Raw genomic sequence first — 19735 nt, 5'->3', positions numbered from 1 at the left:
GTCGTTGCAAATTATAAAGCAGAAAATGAGGTTTGTCTGTCATATAAACTGATGCTACAGGGCTGATTGTTCAGTTCTGATGCATTTGCCCTGGTTTTAGATCGGTCATGTAATGTGAATCTGAATGAATTACTAATCAGCTTTTTACTGTTACATTTATATTCTATATACAGTCGGTCCCTAAGCTCAGTAACTGACAGCAGCAGAGAGCATGTGTAGCGAAGCAGCAGAAAAGAAGATGGGGAGTTACTGGGGCAAGTTTGGAGGCACAAACCTTCGCTGCTAAAGGGCTGTGGTCACCTTGGGCTGGTACAGGAGCCCAAAACTTAATGTACAAGATCTTTGTTTAAGCTTTAGTTCTCCTTTAAGAAAGAACAATTATCAACTGTTCATTTTAGGAAAATGCAACGATACATCATAAATGAGAACCTCAAGTTTTAAGTTAGTGTGGCTTGCAGATGTACACTTCTTTAAAGGAGAAGAAAAGGTAAAATCACTGGGGAGTTCCAAAATGTTAGGCACCCTGGCCCTTTCCTTCTCCTTTACAGGTGTGGCTTTGCTATCTTGAGTCTTATTTTAATTGCAGGGGAGATAGAAGAGGTGACGCACCTGAAGTCGTAATAATGTTATTGTTTTTTCAGGTTTAGCTTGTTATGAGAACTTCCCTAAAACTTTGTTTGTTTTTGCTAAATATTACAATATATTTTCCACATTGTAATTCTTTGTATTGTAAAGTGTAGCAGTGTTTGAAGTTCTAATATAAATAGCATGCAAATTGTTATGCTAATTGATACCTGTGTGTTTTTTTTCTAGGACACCTTTGCATATTGCATGTGCAAATGGACAACTGGATACTGTTAAAGTGTTACTAGAACACAAATCTAAATTGAACCTATGTGACAATGACAATCGGTCTCCCTTACTGAAGGTAATTCCCATATTCTTAATCTTTAAACTGCATTGTTTTATTGTGTGGTTTTAAACATATATAGCTATTTATCATTGTTGTGAACATGAGATCTTGTCTCATGTTTTTGTCTCCTGTAGTTAACATTCCTATGTGTTCATGACCCTTTTCCCATTGGCTGCATCTTTATATAGAAAAACTGCTAGTCTGCAATCAGTAGTTTTCATTTCAACTATAATCAAAGACAGAGATTGCAGCAGGCAAGAATCTTGTGTTTGAACAGCATTGGCGTTCTTCGCTACTGTGCATGTTCAGACTGCATTCCATCACTCATTACGTTAGTTGATGCATTTTTCATCACTGGAATGTGGAATGTTAGCAACAATTGTTTCAATAACGGTCAGCTCTAATAAACCTCAGAGACTATGCTTAGTAGGGCTAAAGTAAAGAAATATAGCTATTAATGTATCATATCACATGGTGTATTTTTTTTTTTTTTTTTTTAGATATAAGCAGTTTTATAGAGTAATGTACTGCTATGCGTTTGGCTAAACAGAAAGGCCCAGAGTGTTAGAGCCGTGACAGACGGGGAGATTAGTTGCGGGCGACCCCAAAATGCCATCCCATCGGCTAGAATATAAATTGCCGGTGGGATGGCATACGCGGCGCGGTGATTTGCCGAACTCGGCGAAGTTGCCTTGAGAGGAAATTTCGGCACCGCGTTTGCCATCCCACCGGCGATTTACATTCTACGTGGTGGGATGGCATTTAGGGGAGATAAGTCGCCTGCGACAAGGGAGATTTGTTGCACAGCGACTAATCTCCCCGTCTGTCACGGCCCTTAGCCACCCTAACTGTCTGTGCACTTTCTTTGTACTTTCTTTGCACTGTATTCATTTACCAGGCTGACTGCTGAGACAAAAGCCTGGTATTGGCAGTCTAAAGATGCTTTTATCTCAGAAACTGCTAAAACTAGAAAATAAATATCTTGGCATACTTCTAGGTCCAAAATAGGGTAGATGAAATGGGAGAGTTGTTTATTTTTCCGTACTATATGAAACATACTGTGGCTTACAAATCTCTACAAAATAATGACAGAGAAAGTATTTACAATTGTAGCATAGTCAGTATCTATTAATATATTTTATTTTCATGGGAATATTTCATTGAGAAATATTTGACCTACTGGTATCAAATATATCTAAAGAGCATCTTTAAGTCATCCAACTGTACTAGATACCATACAAAATAGGCTGCTTCTCAAGCAGAGTTAAAAGCATTGCAGATGTAGCTGATTCTATAACAGATGGAGAGCTCTGGTAACTGTACCAAGTAGTGCAAAGGCACATAATAAACTGGGATGTAGGTACCTTTGCTTTATAGCAGTAACTCCATTACATAGCATATACATAAATTTGAGCACAGTTCCCTATCTCATTCACACACACTATAATCCATTTTATTAGCAAGCAGTTAAACTGCCTCTATGTTTGTGGGGTATAGAAGGAAATCCAAGCAAGCACTGGGGGAGCAATTATATATAGTATTTTACAATGTACCAACTGTGCATTTCTGATGCCAGGACATATTGGTGCTGGTTGAGACAGGTGTTGCCTTTTGATGGTGCTTGCCTTTTTCGCTCTCGCTTACATCAAAGGCTGGAGAAGTTGAATAGTAAGTAAGTCATCATACATTCCCTAAAAATGTATGGCAGATTGGATATTTTCACAATATGCTGTAAAACCCTTAAATAAGTTCTGGTTCAACCAACTGCCAGTGTAAAAAGTTACACAATTTATTTGTTTATTTTGGGGGGGGAGGGGGGAAAAATTCTGCTCCTGTTAAAACCAATGTAACTGTAACCCTCTCACAAAAATGCAAGCTGAACAAAGAACTGACATCCTCAACCAAATCTTTAAAGTCCAAAAGAAATATCCAAGTTCATTAAAGGTAACATCTTCTAACGTGGAACATCAAGGATGGCCCTAATTTGGATTGTTCCCCTATTGCTTCATTTGCATTCTCCTCAGTGAAGCTCAGTTTCAAATATAATAAGTTTTATAGCTACCCTGTCTTAAAGGGGTGTCCTCTGACAGCTGCTCACAGAAGCACAGAAACAAGACATTGCCAATTATTAAGGCTGAAGTACATCAGAACATCAGAGCTGTCAGCCGCCACTTGCATGTCTCTGTAAGCCAAATGGATTGCCATGCCAAACAGATCCTTGCCGTAGGACTCTTACTCTGAAAATTGCAGCTGCAAAATACTGATCCTGGGTATACCGAAGGATGTTTCAGATGGTGACCTGATCCTCACACATCGTTTCAACAAGCTTCTGGATCAAGACAAGGACAGTTCGGGGGATACCCATTAAAATGGCCATTCTCTTTATGTTGGTTGGGGAAGCGGACAGAACGCTGTCCTGAAAGCAAGCGGACACTTGCTTTTTGTAGACATCCCTCTTCGTGCTCTACAAAAGTGGAGCAATTACTTGTATGGCAATGACCTCAAAACCCCAACCATGCTCTGCTCTCGGGATACAACAAACTGGCTTTATGCAATCAGACACCGGGAAACACATAATGTTCATATTCCATATAAAAGATTATTGCCACCAGCACTCTGATGTGTCTTTGTCTCTCTCTGGGCTGATGTACACAGACCTTTATAATACCAATGCCAGAGCTCTACAGCAGTTAATGATCTTCTGGATCTACATCTGGGACTGCTTTCACATAATACATCCTAAGCACCCATTCTAATCCAGATATTGTGGTGATGTGGGGTCTTTAATTTCCTCCTAGATTTGGCTGAGTTTAAATATCCAGATTGATCACTCCTAGCTCTCTTTAGCCATGGTAAGGCTACATGGAAGTGTCTTCTCCCCATACTTTTGTTTTAATTCTGGATTCAAAATGACATTGTTTGATTTCTCTGCTAGTTCTCTATGTATTTGTGGGCACAATGACACTTGTCGCAGATACGCACAAGTGTGAGGACTGGCGCATATGTTATTGCTTGCATTTCCACTCAGTCAGATATTATACATATGACCCACAGCATAAGTACCTTTATATTTTGCAGAGCTGCCAATATCAGGTGCCATACAGAAGTATAAAGATATGAAGGAATCCAATTGTTTATTAGCATACTAATTATATAATGCTGTGTTTTTCTTTTATTACTAGGCAATCCAGTGTCAACAAGAAAGCTGTGCTACAGTTTTGCTTGAACATAATGCAGACCCTAATCTTGTGGATATTAATGGAAATGCTGCTCTTCATCTGGCTGCTCTTATTCCCTCTGTTTCCATTGCTAAGCAGCTGCTTGAACATGGAGCTAACATCAATGCTTTTAATAAGGTAAAGTCTGCCATGAAAAAATTATTGCATGGGGACCATTGCAATAGATTTTTTTTTTTTTTTGTAGAGCATTCACATCCCTTTTGATGAGGAGAAATGAAGAATTAAAGAGACTGTTCCCCTTACAGTTATATGTATTTAATTTTAGAGATAATTTATTATTTGTTAATAATTTTCTTTATTTTGTGGCTTTTAATTCATATTTTCATTGTAGTTTCTAATAAGTGAAAGTTACCTGGTTTCTGAATTCACCAACTAATGCTTTTGATGTCAGAATACAAAATACATCAAATGAACAGAAAAATAAAAACATTTTAGACTACCTTAGACTACAATTTAGTAATTTAATTGTGCTCCCTTGTTGAATACTTGACAGGAAAGCAATGCAGGTCCTACCTGTAACAGTAATTAGTACTTTAGTACTTAAAATGGCAATATTTTAATATGGGATTATCCAGTTATACATACTATTAGAAAAATATGTTTCAGTAAAAGTATTTATCATTATAAAATAGTGTTTTAAAAATAGGGTGGTGTCAGATCGACAGATTGCACAGACAGATTCTACAAGTCGGATGTAGTTGCATAGTTTAAAAAAATAATGGGACTGATAGAAAAATCTATTGTCTAAACTACATGGAAGCTTTGCTATCTGGCATGTTCAGCATGTCTGAAGCGAATGCTGCGTCTGCATCCCCAAGATAAAATCTGATGGTGTCTGACAGCCTTTTTTTTTTATCATTGAAATACATTGATCTATGATCCTATAAAATCTGATCCCCACAGTTGTAACGTAAGTCGGATCAGATAAAGCTTCCATGTAGTGTACATGTCACATTTTTGTATCAGTCTTGTTGTTTTTTAACTCATGCAACTACAGTCCACTTGTAGGATGTGAAATGTTGATACAACACCATCCTACAAAATCTCACCTGTAGTTCAGCTCTTGCAGTAACGGGATGTAGTGCTATTGTATGACAAGATTTTTTGGGTCAGATACAATTTGACCACAAAATCCGATCTAAGGCTAATGCCAGACGAGGCAAAGGGCGGATATTTTCGGCAAGCGGAAAAGCCTGCACCCGAGCGTATTCCATTCATTCGAGGTGCAGGCACATGTAGGAAAATATGCATTGCCGAAAATATCCGCCCTACGCCTCGTCTGACATCAGCCTAAATTAGTCCTTAAGCTGCAAACAATGCATTGATTAAATATCTAAAAGCCCCACCTGTGAACTTCAGGTATTGTTGCATATAAAAGAGTTTTGATAGTTTGTGACTTGAAACTATTTAAATAATATAAACCTAGTTTCCTTCCATCTTGGAATTAATCAATCACAGCAAGCAGGCAGGCGCCATTTTGTGGACACTGTTATTAAGGCAAGCTTTGTATCATGCAGAAATCTTGTTTATGTGCCAGAAGGGGGGGACCTGATGTCCATGCCCAAGTACTGGCTATACAATTAAATGATGAGAAAGGAGGGGAAAATTAAGATGTGCAGTGACATCTAGGTAGTGCTGAACGGAAAGCTAAAGTTATTGTCTGCCTCGCCACTATGCCTAAGGCATAGAGGCGGGGCAAGCAATATATGATTAACAGCTGGGATTTTTAAATGCCTTTATAATGGGTATGCGTGTGTTATAGAAAAAAGGAATTTGTGTTTCATGTTTAAATTGAAAAGGACTTTTATTATAAAGGTTTTTATGTCTGGGTGACAGGTCCCCTTTAAAGTACCAATCCTTAAAAGTTTTTTTTTGCCATAGGTAGGGATTCAACAGTGACAAAATTTAGAGTAAAAATGGATTACTGATCAGTAAAGCAGTGGCTATGTTTATCTCAGTGAGTGGCATTCTCGTAATTAGTAGTGGAGTCTCGTTGCCATTGCCTTGGTTACCCCATTAGAGCATACAGTAAGCATCTGCTGCTCACTGAGAAAACCCTGATGGATGTGAATAACAAAAGCAAGGTAAAGAGAGTTAATATTCAGAGTTAAAAAAAAATTCCACCGTGTATGTATCTATTGAAGGTGACACTCTTTCTGCAAAAGAACCCAACTTTGTGTTATGGGCTACTTCCTATCAAGAGTAGTGTCCATATTGTCTTTTGTGTGCGATGGTTGATAAACAAACATCTGTGGGAAACTCCATGCATGTTTCCTTAACAAACTGCAAATTATATTATAAATATCATTTGTTATATACAAATGAAGGAAAGAGTGACCAAGCATGTTAGCATATGAATTCCTAGTATGAGATGCACCCTGTGGTTCAGGTTGGTGCCATTTCTTGGTGGAGGGTTATTTATGTCTGCTTTTGTTCTTGCCCTGTTACCTTGAGAATGGTCTCTGCTGAGACCGAAATATCTGTTCAATAAATTGCCGGTTTTTTTTTTCACTTTGCAAGACCTGTGAGTGCAGTTTTATATGATGGTATATAGTTTTTTTGATTCTGGCACCAGGCAATTACCTTACACAAACGAAGTGCAAACTATACGCTGGTATATATATATAACAAAGAAAATGTGCCCGAACTCCCCTCCAAACGTTCTATCGAGGTGCATGGTCAAAAAATGTTTGTTTGGTAAGAACCAGCATTCTCATGTGTAAGTATCAAAACAACAAAATGGCTTTATTTTACATATCACTTGTGTCCAACGTTTCTACCTCCACCATGTATCATAGCTAATGTGGTATGCTACGGATCATGAAGCATTCGTTCCCATTGAATAGCTACCAGATTGATAAAGATAAAAGTATGGATCTTTGTTTCATCTGCTTAAGGAATATTGTTTCAGAACTGGGCGGACTTTTTTATAGATGTTTTCTGGCAAAGGGATTTGGCGGGATCTAAAAATAGTGGATTTGGTGCATCACTATATTTATTGCATATTTAAAAACTATGCTAAAATTATTGTAAAATGGCATTCCAAACAACAGTGTAACAACCCTGATAGCCCTTTTAGCACTAGGGATGGACCAAACCAGTTTTGGTCTCTACTTAATTGTCTGCAAAATATTTATCAAAATACAGAAGCAGAACCATATTTTGTATATTTATATTTGAGCACATGCAAAGACCAGGACTTAGAAATAGGTAAATAATTTTTTCTATTGATAAAATTACTCTAAATAGCTTCCCAGAATTGCCTACCTTTGTCACTCTGTTCTTTCTGACCTTTGTCCTCTGTTACAAGCTGCTTGATTCCTCTCCTTCCTTGTTCAGAGTGAAGCCCCGCCCCCCACTTCCTATTCAGGTCTTTCATCGAGAAAAAAAACCCTGCTAATGCACAGACTGGCGCCTGCTGCCTCCAGGCATGCGCAGAAGGCTCTTCACTTTGACTACAGGTAGTCAATGTAATGAGAGACCTGAACAGGAAGTGGGGACAGAGCTTCACTCTGAACAAGGAAGGAGAGGAATCGAGCAGCTTGTAACTTTGAAACCAGGTCAGAAAGAACAGAGGGACAAAGTTAGGCAATTCTGGGAAACTGTTAAGATTTTATTAATAGAAAAAAAAAAAAAAAAAGGGTTTATTCATTAACACTGATTTATATATGCTAACTTTGGGATTTGTCCAAATCCTTCATAGAAGTTTCAGTCTGCGGCCATATCCAGGGAAAAGTGCATTTGCTGTATCCCTAATTTAAATACAAATAAATAAAAGTGGCATTTCATAACCTGTATTCGAGTATACCAGCAAAGTTAATAAATTTGTTTATGATCAGTTTACTAGCTGTATTGGTTTCTGTGCATGTTTATTTATGTTTTATTTATGTTCATAAATTCTGGTGCAATTGTGATTCATTTTATTTACTCTTTTTTTGGCTTAAATTTAACTTCGCATTTTTACCAATATCACCCTAGATGTAAATAAAAATGAAATAACTTGATTATTAAACAGACATTTTGTGATGATAAATTGCTTGAAGGAGAGGGAAAGGCATTTTGGCATTTTATTGCCAATAGATTAACCACAAGAGTGCAAGCTAGAATGCTATATTTATTCTGCAGAAAACTTTAGACTCATGTCCCACAGAGCACGATAGTTGCCCGCGATAGATCTCTGCTACTGCAAGCGACTAAATGCTTCAAAATGTCTTTCCACCAGCTACAATAGGGGGCTGATTTACTAACCCACGAATCCGACCCGAATTGGAAAAGTTCCGACTTGAAAACGAACATTTTGCGATTTTTTCGTATGTTTTGCGTGTTCTGTACGAATTTTTCGTTACCAATACGATTTTTGCGTAAAAACGCGAGTTTTTCGTATCCATTACGAAAGTTGCGTAAAAAGTTGCGCATTTTTCGTAGCGTTAAAACTTACGCGAAAAGTTGCGCATTTTTCGCGTACGTTTTAACGCTACGAAAAATGCGCAACTTTTTACGCAACTTTCGTAATGGATAGGAAAACTCGCGTTTTTACGCAAAAATCGTATTGGTAACGAAAAATTCGTAAAGAATCCGAAAAAATCGCAAAACATACGAAAAAATCGCAAAATATCGATCATTACGAAAAAAACGCAATCGGACTCCATTCGACCCGTTCGTGGGTAAGTAAATCAGCCCCTAGGAGTTGCTGGTGGAAAGGCCTACACGTGTCTTCTGCTTTCTGATCTCGCGCAAAGTGACTTGATGACGGCGTGGGCCATCAGCCTTACTATAAAAGAGTAAAAAGCCCTAGAAGCTCCCTCTGTTTACGATAGCAGCTGCAGTTTTAGCTTGGTCTCCGTAGTTTCCGTGCTGCAGCTTTGGCTGCTGGTAGCTCAGATTGCACAGCACAATTGGGAGAGCAAGAGTGTTGGGATGGGAGGGGGAGAGGGGAGCAAACTGAGCAGACTTGTGCCATGCCCTAAAAGATTGTTCTGAGAAAGGGAAGTCTGGTACCGAAGAACATGTGTACACAAAAGAAAAGAAATAGAAGAAAAGAAAATAAATTCTGGTTTTCTTTTGATAAAGGACTTGGTGCAGCTTTTTTGTGAGTGCTTATAGCTGTATATACATACCGTATGTACTAGAGTATAAGCCGATCCGAAGTCAATCTTACTGAACAAATACGTGCAGAGAATGAGTATGCAAGATGCCAGGCTCCCCTCTACTGCCTCCTCTAGCAGGGTCACCTGGAGAAGTAATCACTCATTAATGCCTTGCTCCTCAACCTGTATATCAAAAGGAGTACATCATAAACTGAGAGGATTCAGTTTGAGCTTTACTTCAAGGAGCTCCCTCTCCCTCCCTCCCTCCTCACCTCAATAGCATGCAGGCTTGATGTTCCGTTGCCTGCCTGCCTGCTTTAAACAGTTCCATTCCTGCCTGCTTGTAAAGGCTCTCCCTCCCCCTCACCATTAGACACAGACACCGGAGCTGAGAGCAGGGAGCGTGTGATGTAATGCCGGGGGGCGGGGCAAGGAACCAGGAAGGAGCGGAGCAAAGAAGAGCACACAGGGAATCAGGTAGCAGAGGGTGTTAGTTGGAGGGACTCTTATAAGCCGAGGGTTAATTTTTCAGCACATTTTGGGTGCTAAAAAACTCTGCTTATACTCAAGTATATACGGCAGTCCTTTCTGATAAAGCTTACTTAGTTTTTACCTTTCCTTTTCCTTTAATATTAAAACAGGACATTTATTTTCAGCCATTCCTGCACTTAATGCAGTCTGCATTTTGTTGGTTTTTAATTAACAAGCAGTTTAGGAAGGCTCTAAATGCAACACTGAACCCTTTTTTGTTTCAATTTGTGGCATTTTATCATATAGGATATTTTTTTTTTTTTTTTAGGAAGGGTGTACTCCGCTTATTCTTGCAGTCACAGAAAATAATGAAGAAATGGTGGAATTTCTGCTTAAGGAAGGAGCTGATATTAATGCATGTGACAGAGGTGGCAGGTAAGAGGGTATTTATAATTTTTGGTTATATGTGAGCTACTGTACATTTAGTGCAGGAAACAGTATATACATTTTGACATCCATATTAACTTTCATAGCTAAATTCCATTTTTGGAACCAATTTATTTATTTTTTTTTAATATTAAAATTCCTAAAACATACAGATAATACGGTTAATACATACAGATATACAGATCCATCTGAAAACCCCATTATCTAAATCCCAGTATGTAGGAATGCCATTTCCCTTATATTCTTATTTAAACAAATAGTTCTTAAAGGAAAAATAAAAAGTAGAATCTACAGGCGGTGCCAAATATTTAGGCACCATATACTGATTTTAGTCATTTACCACTGGCCAGTTCCTCTTCTATAAACAATAAAGTGGCGGTGGGGTACTTTGCACTGCTTAATGATTTGGTTTTCCAGCCATTTTCTGGGCAAGTGCATGTACCCAGCTTTTAATAGATGTAGGGGATTCCTGTGAAAACCAAAGAATATGGCAGTACGGTCCTTTGTAGAAAGGTGTCTTGGGCCAGTGCATTTGTGTCGATGGTGATATTCTGAGACACTTTTAAATTGGTTTTATTTTTTGTGGTTGGGCGAAGTCCCCTTTTAAGGCTTGCCTTTCCACATTTCACAAGAATTTCCTATCTGGAAAGTCCCAGGTTCCAAGCAGTCTGTATAATAGATCCCATACCTGTATTTCCTAGAGTAAATGTCTTACTGTCACTTTAAATGTTATGTTGGGTGGTAGTTTAAGCAATCTAAGAATCCTATATTTTCATGAATATTTTTTTCATTTTTGTAGTCATGCTACAAAATTTTGACATCTGTCTTTTGATTGGCAGAACATCACTTATGATTTCTTCAAATAATGGTCAGAACAATTTAGTGAGAATATTACTCCAGAATGAGGCGGATATAAACATAAAGGATGAAAAAAGTTGGACTGCTGATGATTATGGCGTCATGAATGGACATCATGCGTAAGTTTCAATATTATCCTTGAAGTGTGGCTTGCTGGTTAAAGAAAAAAAATACACAGCAGATTTACCAGATATGAGTCACCACTTTACTACTGTCTTTCCCATAATCCATATATAATGGTGTATATCAGTGCTGTCCAACTGACGGCCCGGCCCGCGACCCCCCCCCCCCTCTGTGTGCCCCCCCCCCCACCTGTCTGGCTGCTTTGATAGCTAACCTTTGTGTAAGCTTTAAATGGTATTGGTACTGTGATTAACTGGCCCCCTGCATTGCTCACACCTTAGATTCAGGCTGTAAACCCCCTGTATTGTTTAAAAATATAATCCCCTGTGTTGTTCGCACCTTTTAATCCCTGCATTGTTCACACCTCAGGCTCAGGCTGTAATCATCCACATTGTTCACCTGTTCACTCCTCAGAATGTAGGAGCAGTAGAAACCCACAAATAAACCCTGCACACTACAAAAAGAACAAATACTGATGTGGTACTGCAATTAAAAAGTATATAAATATATAGTTGTTGTGCACACTGTAGGAGCAGTGCCAGCATTGTGTCACTGTATGCTGCCTGTGTGTGCCATACTCTGCCTGCCCTATGCTGCTGTGTGTGCCATACTTTGCCTGCCCTATGCTGCCTATGTGTGCCATGCACACAGGCAGAGTATGGCACACACAGGCATGGTAGGGCAGACTGACTATGGCACACACAGGCAGGGTAGGACAGGTAGAGTATGGCGTACACAGGCAGCATAGGGCATGCAGAGTATGGCACACACAGGCAGGGTAGGGAAGGTAGAGCATGGCAGGTTTATGCTGTACTACCACCATTAATATGGGTATGGTTTAAAAAAGGGGAGTGGTCAAACTGACTTCCATTATCAGCACTCCACCATGTAGGCCAGAAAAATTCCGGCCCTCAGTTCCACAGAAGTTGGACAGCACTGGTGTATATATTTCAGGTAGTTGGTTATAGTGCTTCAAAAGCTATGATTTAAGTTTTGTTTTGATATTTATACAGGACAATTTTACTTTTGGGTGAGAGGAATACCAATTCAATATTCAGAAAATTTAAAATGGTAGTTGTAGATAAGTTATTAAATGTATAACGGTAAGTCAGAAATGGGAAGGAAATGTCCACCCAAAGAATAAAAAAAACTTTTTTTTCTGAATGCAAAGCAAATTTTCTTTAAACATGTATTAAAAATATTTAATGAATGAAAGCTATTAAAGTTATTAGTGAATATAAATACTGAAAGCTGTATTTGTCCTTTGCTTTTAGAATTAGAACTATAATTGCTGCAAATGCTGACCCTACAAAATAATACAGTGGGGGGGGGACTGGACCCTTGTAGGAACAGCATTTTAATTTTTTTTTCTTATTTCATTTTTGCAAGATTTTTTAGATAAAGTCACGTTAAACTATTTTTGATTTATATGCTTTAAATCAAAATAACAATGTCACTGTGGTTATTGTTATTTAGTAAAATTACATAATACATTATCGATCCATAGTGTGAATACAATTTACAAGACACCATGAATTCCTCAGCCTTATATCCCCTTTGGAGCATCGGCATTTTGGCAAAACTCCTCTATGCACCTGTTAGCACTCTGAATACCATTAAATGTAAAGCACCCTATTGGACCAATAGGGGGTAGGGTTGTTTGTTTTTATTAATTTAAATCAGACCTTTTAGCATTTGGTTTTCCTGTACATGTTACATGTCATTTGTAGGTGACTCTACCCCCCGTTGAATATCATTTTGGTAAATGGTTGACTAAAAAAATCTGTTTCGCTTGTTTTACAGTTGCTCACACTTGATTATTGAACATGGTTCAAAGAAAAGGGTGAACATGTCTCCATGTTATGGAAGCATTAAAAGGAGAGAGACCTCCATATTCAACACTCCGAGTACAACTGGTGAAGCTGGTTGTGCTTTGGCCAGCCCTGCAACAAACAAAAACGGTATAGACGGTATTTTTTTTTGTTTTTTTTTTTATCATCATACAGCAGTGGTAAAACTGCACTTTAGTTTATCTGTTGTCATGTAGATAATAAATTGAGAAATGCAATTCCATTTGACACTTAAGTTTCAGTTGTCAATGAAAGTCATTTTGCCTTTAATCTACATTGAATTTAACCTCAGTTAAATGAGTAAATAAAATTATAACATTCTAGCATTTTTCCAGCTATTCATTTTTTTCTCAGTACCTTTTAGGGCTCTGGCACACGGGGAGACTAATCTCCCCGAACTACCATCCCACCGGTGAAAATGTAAGTCGCCCGATGGGATGGCACACGCTGTGCAGGCGATTTCGGCAAATCGCCGAAGTTGCCTCGCGAGGCATTTTCGGGGATTTGCCGAAATCGCCTGCGCAGCGTGTGCCATCCCACCGGCGACTTACATTTTCGGGGAGATTAGTCACCCGTGACAAGGGAGATTTGTCACAGCGACTAATCTCCCCGTGTGCCAGAGCCCTTAGACCTTTATAGAAATGTTGTTGCTTTTATTCTTTCAGCAGTTGTTTGATGCAAACATTGTATTTTTACAAACCTTACATAGTATACGTGGATTTTAATTACTGTTAATATGTTTATTATTACAGATAGTCATTCTCAAGAAGAGTCTGAAAGTTGGTAAGAATTTCTTGTGGGTTTTTTTAATCTATGCTCAGCTAAATAATGAAGAATTAGAGAATTTTCTCAAATTATATAACATATTTCAAACCACAATTTTGAACAATATGACAATAAGTGGAAAGTGATTATATGTATACTACTCAAAACCTAAAATATAAATGGTGACAGTAAATACATGTGCTGATGGAGAAAAAGTAAAAATTGTGGAGTGGGAATAATACAGCATTTTATCTATACAGTGAAATAAAATAAACATGCATACAGTAGTGTTTTAACACTTTAATACATAACATCTAATAAAAGTTAATTTTTACAGGCCAAATAAATGTTTATGAGCATTGAAAAATAATTAAAGTAGAATATGAGTTTTTCCAAGGGACTAGAATTTGTCTATATGTATAGATGCCACAGAACGGTATAGTCTGTTTGTGCTACAGTTAGTCTGCTGAAAGAGAACTGAGCTAACCAACTAACTTCTGTGTGTTGATGGATACCAGCCGACCCAGAACTGTAGGGGCTCATATAGCATCAGTGCAACTTGGGCATTTACATGTGTTGTCATGATCTGCAAGTATACAGTGGACTAAACTTTCTAATTTTGCAGTGGTACTTTTCGCATAACTTGTTTACTGTGAATATCTTTAAATAATTTGCTGTGGATCCTCAGTAAATAGAAAAAAATCTTTATTTTTGAATGATGCACTGTGATGTACAAATAAAAGTTTATCTTTATATTTATATATGTATTGAGCCACGCCAAGAACAATGCATCTGCCTGTCAAGTAGGGTGCAAAGAAACACAATTCAGTGTCTGCTTCCAGCTGCCCATGCCAGCAGGAATTTTGATGTTTATTATCAGAGTTAAATGCAAAGATTTCTTTTGTAATAATTATATGTAACACTAGTGTGATCAGGCTCTTGATATACCCATATATACCTATAACTTTGTATTTTTTTTTTTTTTAAATAGTATATCTGGCAAGTCAGGAGATGTTGACTCATGGCCTTCTTCAGATGAAGACAATGATGATTTAGATTTTTGCCCACAGGTATACTAGAATGTAATAAGTATTTATTTATAATGTTGTATGTGAGAGGTGTAAAACCATATGTAAATTTCATATGTAATTTTATTTTTTTTAATGGAAAAAAAAAAGTCTATTTTGGATCACTTTGAATTTGATCAAGTAAGGTCACCCCATCTATGTCCTTGAATTCATTTTATTGTCTTGCATTCTATTAATCCTATTAAACTTCTATTCTAAAGGTATGGGACCTGTTATTCAGAATGCTTGGGACCTGGGATTTTCCAGAGAAGTTGACTTTCTGTAATTTGGATCACCATACTCTACTAAAAAAACATTTAAACATAAAATAAACCCAATATGATTGCTTTGGAGCATTAATTATATCTTAGTTGGGATAAAGTACAAGGTACAGTTTCAGTATTACAGAGAAAAGGAAATTATTTTTAAAAATTAGAGTCCATTTTAAACAAGTTCTATGAGAGATGACCTTACCATAATTTGGGACTTTCTGGATAATGGATCCCATACCTGTATATTCTTTTCTGTTCATCATTTTAACTTGGGAGACCTTAATAGTGGTTTCCTAAATGGAAATGCAGGTTTCATTAAATATACAGTATATGGAAAAATGTATCTTGTATTGTAAACTATAAGGATATTAGAAGTCACTAAGGTATGCAATGACCTGCACACCTATAAGTATTACTTCCCCACTATTTAGTATTTCTGGGGTGCCATCTTTTCTATCTGTTGCATTTTTTATTTGAAATCAGTCGTAAGGTTTTTAATTTTTTGAGGTTTTTTAAATATTTACATTTATTGAAAATCTCATGGTTAGAATTTCAGCAGCCATCTGTTTGCTAGGTTTAACTTACTATTGCAACTAAGTCACAGTCACTGGAAGATCAATAGGAGAAGGCCTGATTTAAAAAATCATACAAAATTAATAAAGAAAAACAGTTAAAAAGTTGCTTAGAATATTTGTATCTATAACATGTCAAACATTACCTTTAATTCCTTTAGGGCAGGCATTTAGCCGTTTTACTTGTTTGGGTGTGATTTTTGAAGGCTTTGATTTGGCAATTATAGTACATGAGCCTCTACAGTTACTTTGACTTTGTTTTTTTTTTTCCTTCTAACAGCATTCACAGTCTTTACTAATAAAAAGCAGTCCCATAACATGATACTTTAACAATTGCTTTACTATAAGCATGGTATCTGTTGAGGTGTGGAATGTATTCCATTTGTGCTACACATTGCTTTTGTCTTTGCACCGAAACCTTTCTGGTGGTCAACGCTTAACAGCTACTTTTATGGCACACTCCGATACAGCTCTGCCATTCAGAGCTCTTCACATGGTTTATTTATACCTACAGTAAAGTATGTGGGTGGAAGCACCTGCCTGTGGTGATTTTAAAGAACTTTTCAATCAACAGAATTTTTATTGTCAGTCCAAAATGTAGAAAATATGCACCAATTGTAATTACAGTTTGGATTTAGTGTGCGTATATTTATATATAAATGTGTATTTTTTTTATAGATATATATAAATTTTATTTTTTTTTAAATAATTTGTAGAAGACTCCAAAGCCAAGCTTAACACAACTTCTGAAAAAGAAAAAGCATGGTAAGTAAATACTAAAGTTATTTGTTAAAAAAAAATCTTTAATTACTTGATTTCATGTCAAATTATATTTTTTTTTGTTTTTGATGTAGCTTTGGGAAATTCTAGTATTGCTACAACCCAACCTGTAGGCTTTACTCTGCATAGTACATCAATTAGTGAAGATGAATCTCTTCATGATAGTCGAGATGAAGATGTGAACCACCAGCACCATCCTAAACCTTTTTCCCAAACACCTGCCTTTCCGCATCCTTTGTATTTTACTCCTGGCTCCTTTACAAAACCTCCCCAGATGGCTTCTTCTCCCCTTTCGACTATTACTAAGGTAAAATGTTTAATACTGCTACAGTTATTGATTTTGTGTTTTATTCTTTTTCTTTGCCTTACTTTTGGAAAGAAAATTATTCGAATAATAAGAAGGCAAATTCCAAACCACGTTCAGATATAGTTAAGAAAAGAGTTTGTAAAAATGATATTTCTAATATGAACTCTCATAAGAAATCTGATGATGTGAATGAAGACAGTAAACAGAAGAGTAAAGAGAATGAAGAGGCTGAAAAGTTTGTACATGAGGGTGAAGAAAATGAATATGAGGAAGCTTCTGAACAGTGTGAGGATGAAGACTGTGAGGAAGCTTCTGAACAGTGTGAGGATGAAGACTGTGAGGAAGCTTCTGAACAGTGTGAGGATGAAGACTGTGAGGAAGCTTCTGAACAGTGTGAGGATGAAGACTGTGAGGAAGCTTCTAAACAGTGTGAGGATGAAGACTCGGAGGAAGCTTCTGAAGAATGTGAGGGTGAAGATTGTGAGGAGGCTTCTGAAGAGTGTGAGAATGAAGAATGCGAAGAAGATGATTCTCAACAGTGTGAGCATGAGGAATTTAAGGAAGAATCTGAACATTGTAGAGATGAAAAATGTGAGAATGTATCTGTGGACCATGAAAACTGTGAAGAAGTCCTTCAGCAAACTGAGGATGAAGACTGTGAGGAGGAATCTGGGCAGCATGAGGAGCTGCAAAGAAGCTGCAAAGAATCTAAAGAAGACTCTGCACAATGTGACAAGGAAATCACCAAAGATAATCCTGGACCATGTAAGAAAGAAGAAGTAGAATGTGTAGGAGATCTTGGACATTGTGAAGAAAAAGAATATAAAGATGATCCACAACCATGTAAAGGTCAGGAAGGTGACAATGTTCCTCATAAAGTAGAATATTTTAAAAGGACACCCAATACATGTGGAGAAAGTAAATGTGGAGATGGAGTAAGTTTATGTTTAAAACATCAGGGTTGTGATTATAAAAACTGTAAGGAATGCACTGATAAAAGTAACACTCTAACAGATGAGCATTTTGATGACAAAGCATCAGCAGTTCTTCCCCATTTAGCTTTGGAGAATCTCTCTGGAAAAATTGATAAGAAAAATGTTACTTCAACAAGCAGTCACAATGTGATTAATAAACAAACTTTTTCAGAGAGGTATCTAAAAAACACCTGTGATGACAATATGAACACTCGACAACCATCACAAGATTTCAAAGACCGTTTGAAAGGTGATGGCATTCCAGTTTCTTTGATAACTGGATTGTATGAAAATTCTGATGACAATGTAACTTCACTAACTGAAAATGAAATAACCCCATTAGCCAAAAGAGTCAAAACCTGTGATAAAAAAGATGATTCTAGACACATCACACAGGATAGTCAAGATGATGAACTTTCATTTAAGGATGAGTGTGCCACAATTACAAGACAACATGTTGACCATAGTGCAAAATACAACAAAATCTATGCGCATAGGGGAAATCAAGATCCTCCTAATGTCAGTAGTTTAGCTGATAATAAAATCAAGACAGTATCCAAGCTGAACATAAAGAATTGCAAATGTATGCATGATGTTAAGACACAAATATTGAAGATACATGTAAGTACTGAAAAAGGTAAAGTAATTAGTGTGTGTGTGTGGTTTGTGTTTACATTTACTTCTAGATCTCATACCTCCCAATTGTCCCAGTTGTTTATGTGGACAGTTTTGATTTTGTAATCTTAAGGGGGACGGGGGTTACCAGTTACAGTTATTACTGAGCAAGTAAAGGATTTTATCTGCAACATCAGGAATTTCCAGTCTGTAAAGTTGGGAGGTATTATGAGACTTTCTCTTTGTAATCTCCTTGTTTTCATGAGTCTTGTATCAGACTGCTACTTGAAGTATTGTATTCAGTTTGTGTGCATGCATTTACACAGAATGCTATGTTAAAGGAACAGTAACACCAAAAAAATAAAAGAACTTTAAAGTAATGAAAATATAATGCACTGTTGACCTGCACTGGTAAAACTGGTGTGTTTGCTACAGTAACACTACTATAATTTATATAATAAGCTGCTGTGTAGCCACAGGGGCAGCCATTCAAGCTGGAAAAAAGGTGAAAAGGCACAGGTTACATAGCAGATAACAGACAAGTTCTGTAGAATACAATAGTGTTTTATCTGTTATCTGCTATGTGCCTGTGCCTTTTCTCCTTTGAATGGCTGCCCCCATACTACACAGCAGCTTATTTATATAAATTATAGTAGACTTTCTGAAGTAAACACACAACTTTTACCAGTGCAGGGAAGCAGCACATTATATTTTAGTTACTTTTATACACTTTCATTTTTTGGTGTTACTGTTCCTTTAACTGATTTTTATAACATGACTGTGTTTAAATGGTATACCAAAATGAGCAGAGGTCTAACAAACTGGAAAACTTCCAGGCTTCTATAACTCTAGGCTTGTATAACACCCTCTAAAGGAGGCTTAAAGAAGAAGGAAAGGTAAAGACTAAGGGCCAGATTCATTAAAGTACAAATCCGAATGACGAAATCCAATAGTTTCTGATGTTTGCAAAAGTCACGAAAATTCCATTCGTTTGAATACGAAGAATTCGTATGCATGATTTTGGAAGCTTCCCATAGGACTCAGTGGCACTCCGCAGCTCCAACCTGGCCAAACGAAAGTCACGATACCGAAGCTTGAATGAATCCGAAACTTTCGCACTTGCTGCGACAAATATGATTTTATTGCGCAAATTATCGCAAAGTACAAAAAAAGTTGCACAAATTAACGAAAATATAGCAGAAAATACATAAAAAACGTAATCGGACCTGTCGTGCTTTAATGAATGTTCCCTGAGTAAGCTTTATCAAAAAGGTCTATGTAAATACAGCCATTAGCACTCACAGAAACGCTGCACTGAGTCCTCCATCAAAAGAATGACAGGACATGTTTTTCGTAATCAGACTTCCTTCTCTTAGAAAAATCCTTCAGGGCACA

At 37.2% G+C, this 19735-nt stretch overlaps 1 protein-coding gene across 6 annotated transcripts in view; it reads left to right on the top strand.

Annotated features, from left to right (window-relative positions):
* The window catches only part of ankrd7 (ankyrin repeat domain 7), a 64058-nt gene that overhangs the window by 3101 nt on the left and 41222 nt on the right, over positions 1–19735 (top strand). For all 6 annotated transcript variants that reach the window (XM_031898974.1, XM_031898973.1, XM_012959953.3 and 3 more), the window contains exons 2-10: positions 814–928; positions 4096–4269; positions 10039–10145; positions 10997–11134; positions 12942–13099; positions 13741–13771; positions 14745–14823; positions 16381–16429; positions 16519–16751. In XM_031898974.1, coding sequence (XP_031754834.1) covers positions 814–928; positions 4096–4269; positions 10039–10145; positions 10997–11134; positions 12942–13099; positions 13741–13771; positions 14745–14823; positions 16381–16429; positions 16519–16751 — 1084 coding nt within the window. The remainder of the gene's footprint in view (positions 1–813; positions 929–4095; positions 4270–10038; positions 10146–10996; positions 11135–12941; positions 13100–13740; positions 13772–14744; positions 14824–16380; positions 16430–16518; positions 16752–19735) is intronic.

Source organism: Xenopus tropicalis, chromosome 3, assembly GCF_000004195.4.
Source record: "Xenopus tropicalis strain Nigerian chromosome 3, UCB_Xtro_10.0, whole genome shotgun sequence".
In the NCBI taxonomy this organism is placed as follows: Eukaryota; Metazoa; Chordata; class Amphibia; order Anura; family Pipidae; genus Xenopus; species Xenopus tropicalis.
Note: the sequence above shows the minus strand (reverse complement) of the source record. Positions and strands in the feature narration are given on the sequence as shown.